The sequence below is a fragment of the Carcharodon carcharias genome, chromosome 12 (genome assembly GCF_017639515.1).
Source record: "Carcharodon carcharias isolate sCarCar2 chromosome 12, sCarCar2.pri, whole genome shotgun sequence".
Classification (NCBI taxonomy): Eukaryota; Metazoa; Chordata; class Chondrichthyes; order Lamniformes; family Lamnidae; genus Carcharodon; species Carcharodon carcharias.
Genome location: NC_054478.1, coordinates 78136596 through 78145336, shown reverse-complemented (window position 1 = coordinate 78145336; position 8741 = coordinate 78136596). Strand labels below are relative to the sequence as shown.

General features: G+C 44.3%; 1 protein-coding gene across 5 annotated transcripts in view; it reads left to right on the top strand.

Annotated features, from left to right (window-relative positions):
* Nucleotides 1-2038: 2038 nt before the first annotated feature.
* Nucleotides 2039-8741, top strand: part of ubr3 (ubiquitin protein ligase E3 component n-recognin 3) — a 345071-nt gene continuing 338368 nt past the window's right edge. For 2 of the 5 annotated variants that reach the window (XM_041201112.1, XM_041201111.1), the window contains exon 1: nucleotides 2041-2534. In XM_041201112.1, the coding sequence (XP_041057046.1) occupies nucleotides 2107-2534 (428 nt within the window). In that variant the 5' untranslated portion in view covers nucleotides 2041-2106. Of the gene's footprint in view, nucleotides 2535-8741 lie in introns of all 5 variants that reach the window. The other 3 variants (XM_041201114.1, XM_041201113.1, XM_041201116.1) reach the window with 2 other exon arrangements.

Genomic DNA, 8741 nt, shown 5'->3' with positions numbered 1-8741 from the left:
CACATGCACTGCTGTCAGCTCACTCAGCCATGACAAGGGCCTGGAGGAAGATCACTCACTCAAGGTTGGTGATCTGAGAAAGAAAGAAAAAATTAAAAGACTGATTGCCAGTTGCACTGTTTTTTCAAATAGATAACAATTTTCAAAGTTAAATTGACAATGCTTAGTGGAGTCACGGGGTTGGCGGGGGTAGGGTCATCAGGAGCAGTGGAGCAGCAGAGCCTGAGTCTCACCAGGCATGGGAAGGGAGGGGCTGGCTGAGTAAGTTGTGAGGGGGGTGGAGGGTATGGGGGAGGGAGGTCTGGGTCTAGCAGACCTGGGGCAGTAGCACAACCTGGGGGAGGCGTCTGGGTTTGGGAGGCCCTGACGGTGAGGAAGAGTAGGTAAACAGTGGAGCCCGAGCCTCAATGAAGTTCAGCAGGCTTGGGATAGGGAAAGAGAGTAGCACAGTCTGAGTCTCGGAGTGGGGTGGGGGTCAAGCAGCTCAGTGGGGTATCAGAGCTGGAGTCTCGGTGGGGGTCCGGAAGCCCTGGGGGCGTTTGAGGAGAAGGGCTGGGGAATTTGAAAGAGGTAGCTAAGTGATTGAGTTGGGGGTGGAGTGTTGAGAAGAGAGGCTGCTGAGTGTGGGTAAGGGGATTGAAGAGAGGGGCTGCTGAGTGAGTGGGGAAGGAGAGGTAGGAAGAGGTTTGTGTGGTGGGGAGCAGTGCAGTGTTGAGGGAGTAGTGCAGGAGTACTGAGGCGGTTGAATAGGCAGACTGTAAGTAAAGTACATGTGGAATATTTTGAGAGGGGCCTCGTTTTGTAGCTGGGCGATTTCCAATTTCCCCAGACAGTGGAAATTCTTCAGGTGCAGCATCTTTGTTGCCTTAGCTTTAGAGCATGAAGTGATGCACATTATTATCAATGATGCAGCCTCTGCGATTGCACAGCTGCAGTAAAAAGGCTACAAATCCTTCTGGGAGTGCAATCATCAGTTGTTAAATGATGGAATGTACCTAGAAATCATTTTATTGACTTGATGATTATTATAAGCACCCCCCATCACACACATTGAAGTGTCCCTGATTTTATTTCCTCAGTTGGTCATCCAGTCCCCCCAGCTCACTTGCTCAGAACCTATTACATTTCTAACATTCTTTCATTCTGATGGAAGGTCAGACCTGTTTATTTCTCCATGGATGCTGCCTGACCTGTTGAGAATTTCCAGCATTTTCTGTGATTTCAGTATATCTTTTGTGTTGTAGCAAAAAGTTAAGGTTAGCCTGTATTTTTTTTCAATTTCAGGAAATGAGAAGTTTCTGTTTCATCTAACCATTTCTGAGGATTCAAGTTTGAAATAAACCCAACCCGGCCAGTGAAACTCAGTGCAAACTGGAGGAACAGCACCTCATCTTCCGACTAGGCACTTTACAGCCTTCCGGACTGAATATTGAGTTCAACAATTTTAGATCAGGAACTCTCTCCTCCATCCCCACCCCCTTTCCGATCCCTCTTTTTTTCCAAATATTTATATCGATTTTTTTCCCACCTATTTCCATTATTTTAAAACGTATTTCCAACCATTGTTTTATCTCTACCTTCTAGCCTATTTGGATCCCTTCACCCCCTCCCATTAGGGCTATCTGTATCTTTATCACATTCCTTACATAATATCACCAGCTTCAACACCTCTTTGTCCTTTTGTCTATGACATCTTTTGGTTATCTCCACCTATCACTGGCCCTCTATCCAGCTCTACCTGTCCCACCCCCCACCTTAAACCAGCTTATATTTCACCCCTTTTCTATTTTCCTTAGTTCTGTTACGGATTCGAAACGTTAACTGTGTTCCTCTCCGCATATGCTCTCAGACCTGCTGAGTTTTTCCAGGTATTTTTTTGTGTGGGATTAATGTGCAGGGCAGACATATTTCCCTGTGCAGCAGGTCCTCCGCTCCTCAGGAAGAGGTCGGCTGCTGAACAGTGGGGGAAGGGGGGCACTTCCGGAGAAGAGGCAAGCGGACGTTCCATCCACTTCCGGCGGCGGCTAAAATCTCACGAGAGTTCCCGAGAAGCAGCTCCAAGAACAAAATAAATAGTCAGGGTCGGCTCGCCGGCTCGGAGCCGCCATGGCGGCGTCGCTACTGCGCCGGGACAAGAGGAGTGCGGCCGCCTCGCTGAAGGCCGAGTGCTGTGGGCAGGATGGCAGGGGCGCGCAGCTGCTTGGTGAGCTGCTGGATAGCGTGCTGAGCCCGGAGAGAGCGGTGGCCGAGGCCGAGGTGATCGAGTGGTGCAAGTGCCTGATGGCCGGTGGCGAGAGCTTCGATGATTTCTGTAAAATGGTGCGCGGCTATGACAACGCGACCCTGTGCGGCTTGGTGTGGACCGCTAACTTCGTGGCCTACCGCTGCAGGACGTGCGGGATCTCGCCGTGCATGTCCCTCTGCGCCGAGTGCTTCAACGCCGGAGAGCACACGGGGCACGATTTCAACATGTTTCGGAGCCAGGCGGGCGGGGCCTGTGACTGCGGGGATAGCAGTGTGATGCGGGACAGTGGGTAAGTGGGAAACCCGAGGGCAGCCCGGGGCCCTGTGACCCGGCCCCGACACTTGTTCTAATTTAATCTCCGGCTTCTGCACTGTCATCGGGCAGCCAGTTCGGCTCTTTCTTTTCTTTAAATGTGTGTGTGTTTTAGTTTTAGACTAGACAGTCCAGGAAACACTTAAGTTGTTGATGTTGTCTTCAGGCCAGAGTAGCAGCAGGACTTGTTTGTAAACTCTTTGAGCTCCCCTCACAACGCGGTGGATCCGTGTGTCAAATGGGTCTTTTCTATTGCTATCCCGATACTTTTCGCTTTTTTCTCCCCCTCGAATGTCTGTTTTTTGCATCTACTTCCGTAAAAATTAGGAAAATTGAACAAATATAAACGTTACGGTAAATCCTTAAAAGTTTTAGCTAATTTACAAGTTAATGCTTAAGTTCAGTAAAGTTGGAAAGCGGATTCCGTCCAAACCCAGAATGTTTTGCGCTTGGTTTTGGAAATCTAAAAGTTTTTGGAAGCTTCAAAACTTTGCTTTTAAGTGTCAGCTAAACAGACTTCTTTCTGCAGAATGTAAATTCGGTATAAAAGTCCCGCACACGATCGTAATAGTGTGACCCCCTAGACATTTTAGATGAAGTATTGGCAAGTGAAAGTTTTGGCATACCTACGTACTTTGTGTAACTATTTGTGATGCCGATGTTTATGCAAATTTGATTCGCTTGTGTCAGTTCCTTAACGTAGCGAAACGTCTAAAGAAACTCGGGAAGCTAACACTTATCTGATATCCCTTATGGTTCACATAGTTGACGCCTTGTTGTGATGGGTAAACAGTTGGGGTAATTAAAAACAAATGTTGGAAATAGTAAGTTGCTGTAGCAGCATCTGTGGAGAGAGAAGCAGAGTTAACGTTTCAGGTCTCTCGACTTTTTGTCAGAACTGACCTGAAACGTTAACACTTTCTCTCTCCGCAAATGCCGCCAGACTGGAGCATTTCCGGCATTTTCTTATTTCAGATTTCCAGCATCTGCAATATTGTTTTTGAAATTAACAGTCGCGGAGTCGACTTGATTACCTAATTGAAAGTTTTAAGGAGGCTTTTGATTGGGAACGATGCAGCGAGACGGGTTTAAGAATGAGTTCCAGTGTGGAGTATTGTAATATCTCCAATTGGCGATGATTCATACCATAAATCGACTGTGAATACAACTATTCATATAGTAAAGCATTCCAAGGTACTTTGCATGAATGTTATCCAGCGCAATTGGACAAGCCATGTAAAGAAGATATTGGGATAGATGACCAAAAGCCCTTCCCTATCTATGTAATCTCCTGCAGCCCTACAATTCTGAGATAATGTATACTCCTCTAATTCTGGTCGCTTGAACTTCCCTGACTTTAATTTTGCTCCACTATTGGTGGCTATACCTTCAGCTGTCTACACTCTAAACTCTGGAATTCCCTCACTGAATCTTTGCTCCTTTAAGATACTCATTAAAATTTACTACTTTGATCATCTGCCCTAATATTGCCTTAGGTGGCCTGGTGTCAAATTTTGCCGTATAATGCTCTCATGAAATGCTTTATGATTTTTTTTATTGTGTGGAAGAGACTTGTATAAATACGCGTTGTTGTTGCCTTTGACTTTAATTTTACTAGGTTTCCTTGATATTGCATTTTGTCACATGCTGCCTTGACGTCAAGGACAGGTACTCACGGGAGGCTGTGGAGTTTGGCTCTTTTGCCTATGTATGACCCAAGGCTGTAATGAGGTTTGGACCCAGGTGGTCCTGGCGAACACAAAATAAACATGGGGGAGCAAGTTATTGCTGTGTGAGTGCCGCTTGTTAAGATTTTGACCCCTTCTATTGCTTTGATCGAGTGTAGACTAATGGGGTCGTAATTGGCCAACTTAGATTTGCCCTCCCATTTTTTTTTGACCTGGATGCACCTGGGCAATTTTCCACATTGTTGCTAAATGGCACTATTGTAGCTGTATTGGAACAGCTTAGCTAGAGATGTGGCATGTTCTGGAGCATGTCATTAGCATGACAACCAGGATGTTGTTGTGGCCTGTAGCCAGTGTCACAAAGTACTGTGTAGTTAATTAAGTACTTTTGAGGTATTGACTACTGGTGTAATAATAGGGAGCACAGTAGCCAGCTTATGCACTGCATGGAGGTAAATGACCAGATAATGTGTTTCAGTAATGGTGTTTTGAGAAATATGTTAACTGAGATTGGGAACTCCCCTGCTCTATTTTGAATAGTGTCATGGATTATTTCTTTTTAAATCCTCCTCCTGAGAGGGCAGATGGGACTTTGATTTAACATCTTATCAGAAAGATAGCACTGATGGATAGCGCTCCTCTAGTACTTCATTGATGTGTCATTTTGCATTGATATGCCAGCTTGGATTATAAAGAAAAAAATGGAAAGTCTGTGATAGGGTGGAAGACAGGAAAGATTAAGTGAGAAAAGGGTTGGTGGTTCAGGGACTAAAGGAGTACTAATGGGACAAGTAAAGAAACAGAAAATGTGTCTGAAAGAGATGTGAGTATGGGAATAATGAACAGCTGCCTTCTGAAAGTAAAGACGAGTGAAAAATGAGAACAAGATGGAAGCATGCAAAGAAAAAAGAAGCAAAATAGGGGCAGAGATTGTGGTCTGAAATTGTTGAACATCACATTAAGTCCAGAATACCATAGTGTTCCTATTTGAAAGATGAGGCACTATTTCTTAAGCTTCATTGGAATAATGCAGGACGCTGACGACAGGTCAGCATGAGAGCAAGGTGGAGAATTAAAATGACAGGTGACTGAAAGTGTTCACTCTATCTGCATTTGGCCTCCTCATTGTAGAGCAGACAGTATAGCGAGCAGCAATTACAGTGTACGAAATCGAAAGAAGGACACTTAAATCTATGATCACTTGAAATGAGTATTTGGGGCCTTGGACAGTGAGGAGAGGGGACAGAAATAGACAGGCATTGCATCTCTTGTTCTATGCAGGTGCTGTGGGAAGGGGATGTTGGGGGTGATTGGAGAGTGGATCAGGGTGTCATGGAGAGAACGGTCCATCTTGGAATCTGAGAGAACAGGCAAAGACGTTTGGTGACATCATGCTCTGAAATCGCAGAGGATATGTTGAATACCTGAGGCTGGTAGGATGGAAGATGCTGTCAAGGGAAATCGTCTTGTAACTCTGGGAGGGAGGGAAAGGGGTGTGAGCAGCAGTGTGGGAAAAGGATGGTGTGCTTGAGAGCTCTGTCAACCATTGTGGAGGGAGTGGGGAATCCTTGGTTGAGGGGGGAAAAAACAGACACACTAGAAGTGTTTGTACGAAAGGTTACATCACCAGAACATATGTGACGGAGACAGAAGTTGGAACATTGGAATGGGGTCCTTGCGGGAAACAGGGTGTAAGGAAGTGTAAATGAGGTAGCTGGGATTTGGTGGATTTATAGCAGGGATGTCCAACCTTTTCGTGCATTTTTTTCTCATTCTTGGGGCTGGTGAGCAAATTTTGGAAAGCTAAGGCTATAGAAATTTATCTCACTATTAATCTAAACAAAAAATGTGCATTTTTTTTTATGAACAAGCTTCAAATGGGGACTAATTTATTAGCTTGCTTGATGAGAATTTTGAAACCAAGGCGTTGCTTGACCAGGAACCAATGTAGGTCAGTGAGTGCAGGGGGTGATGCAAGTTAATCCTGAGATGATGAAAGGCACTGTAATGCAACTACTTTTTATTTTTTTCCCTTTCCTGCTGTGCTTTGAAGATTAGGCCAACCTAATGCTAAGAATTGAATCTAACTATGTAGGTACATTAATTCTTTAAGAGTTTTTAAAATGGAATGAAGCTGCTGTCCCAACATGGCCATATTTTGTGTAAACTGCAACCCCTTTCATTGCTGTCAAGTCCAGCACTTGCACTAGCTGCTTATAACAAGCATTTAGGCTGAGTTAAGACGGTTGACCTATATCTGACAGCCCAGACTGATGGTTAGTGACCATCAATGAGGATTAAGCAGGTGAAGGACTGAACCACTGTCAGCATTTCTGCATGAGTACTTTCTGCCAGGAAACAGTGGGGTTGGCCCAAAGCATCTGAGGGTCAGTACTCCAACCCAGCAACTTCAGGATTGCAGCCCTGTGGAGTTTTCCTACTGGAAAGAAAGGAGCAACTTGTACACAAATCCAATGCAAACAAAAACCAAACACATTAGGAATTTGGAAACAAATCTGTGAATAACCTGCTATTCTGAAACTCAACATTTCAATTCCGTGCTTGTTGCTTGCAGGAAATTAACAGAATAATGTGGGATTTATCGGAGCAATTACTGATCAGCTTCAATTCATTCCTGTCAGACAAACATTCCCTCGCAGCCTTTTTCAACCCCCCCCCCAAACCCTGTGAGGCAAGCACATCCTCGCAGCCTCTTCCACCCCAGCAGGCAAACTGGTAGCCTCTTGCGCCCAGTAGCCCCTCTCCCTCCAGACCCGCTGCTGCTCCAGTGCTTGGGCTTCACGTTGAGAGATGCCACTCGTCTTCCCACTGCTTGCTGCTTTTCCAATTAAGGATTGTTTCTCTCCTGTGATTGGGGAGCAGCTCCTTACAGAATCTGTCACTCTCACTTGTAGGTGTTTTTGAACATTGTGTAGTGGGCCAGATGGAAACGCTTGATGAGCTGACCCTGGCCCGTGGGCTGTATGTTGGACAAGCCTGGATTATAGTGAGTATGCATTGATGGCCTATTGCAAGAAATGGAGAAAGGGAAGTCAAGGAAGGGAAGAGTTGGAGATGGGACAATGTGAAGGCGAGGAAAAGATGGGTGTTTTAATTCTATTCTACTAAGATTTTCTCCTGTGGAGTTAAATTTATGTCGCCAAAGATTTCTTTTTGGGCTCATAATTGCTCAATCTCTGTTTATAGCAATAATGTTACTTACTGTAGTATAGGTTTGGCAGTTTTGTAACAATGGGAAGCGCTGATGAGGTTGGCTAACTGAAATGGTGACTGGTTGAATTGTGCCTTGGGATGTGAATAGAGATGCTCTCTAGTTATTCGTGGGTAATGATATTATGAAGGGTGCTTTGTCGACAAACTGAAGGGGAAGAAATTCTCATGGAAATCTTCCTCTTACGCAAATAGATGGTGATCTGTTTTTTGCGGTAGCAAAAGGCTGTTAGGTTTAAAAGTTTCAAATCTGTTTATTATTGTAAAGTTTACCTAAAGTTTATAGAGTTAGTAAGTTGTGTGTTTTTATTTTCATAACAAAGGAGTGTAGGAAATTGTTCTGGCTGTGGAAACTCTACACTATTTGTTCATGCATTTTGTATCAATAGACTGGTTGATGATTTGAAACTGCTTTATTTCCGAAAAGTTGTCCAGCTTTGTTTTTTCTCGACGCATATTCACATAGGTATTTCGATGACTTATTTGCAGGAAGGGTTCTCGTAGACTAATAGATGTTTGTAGCACAGAGGGAGGCCATTCGGCCCTTTGTGTCTACACCGGTCAACAAAGGTATGACTTGGTTCTGTACCCTGTATTATGCTTCTTGGGTCATGCTATCATTTGATTAGTTATTGAGCAGGAAAAGGAGCACCATGTATGGTAGGAGATGAGAAATTTGCTTATGTGGCCGGTGATGCTAAAGACAAGAGCCTCTTGTGTGAAAACCTGAATTCAACTGTTTTTCACTCTACTTAACAACTAGATAAGCCCAATGCCAAAAAACAGGTTGGAGGTGGGTAATGTGGGGCTAATGGTGTTTATTTTACTGCTTTCTGAAATCTGGACAGCCATGAAGGGCTTGTGGTTATGTTCCATATAAGCTGAACACTGCAATAACCAGTTTTTGTTAAACCCTGATCTCAGTACAGTGCCAAGTATTGAAAATGTAAAGATAAATTTCAGTTCATAAGCTGGAAGAAATCTTTAGCTTCTATGCATGAGGAAAAGATACTTTGGTGTTCAAAATTGTGATGGTTAGATTTGCTGTCCAGCATAATTTACCTTTTTATGAGAGATCAGTTGATGAGGTGAGAAGATTGATTAACCTTGACATCAAGGTCATTGTTGACCAAGTGTGGCATCAAGGACGATTGAAGCCCAATGGTAGAGGGGCATACTTAGTACAAAGAAAGATAGTTTTGGTTGCAATGGGCCAATTATCTCAGCCCCAGGGCATTGCTGCAGGAGTGCCTCAGGGTAATGTC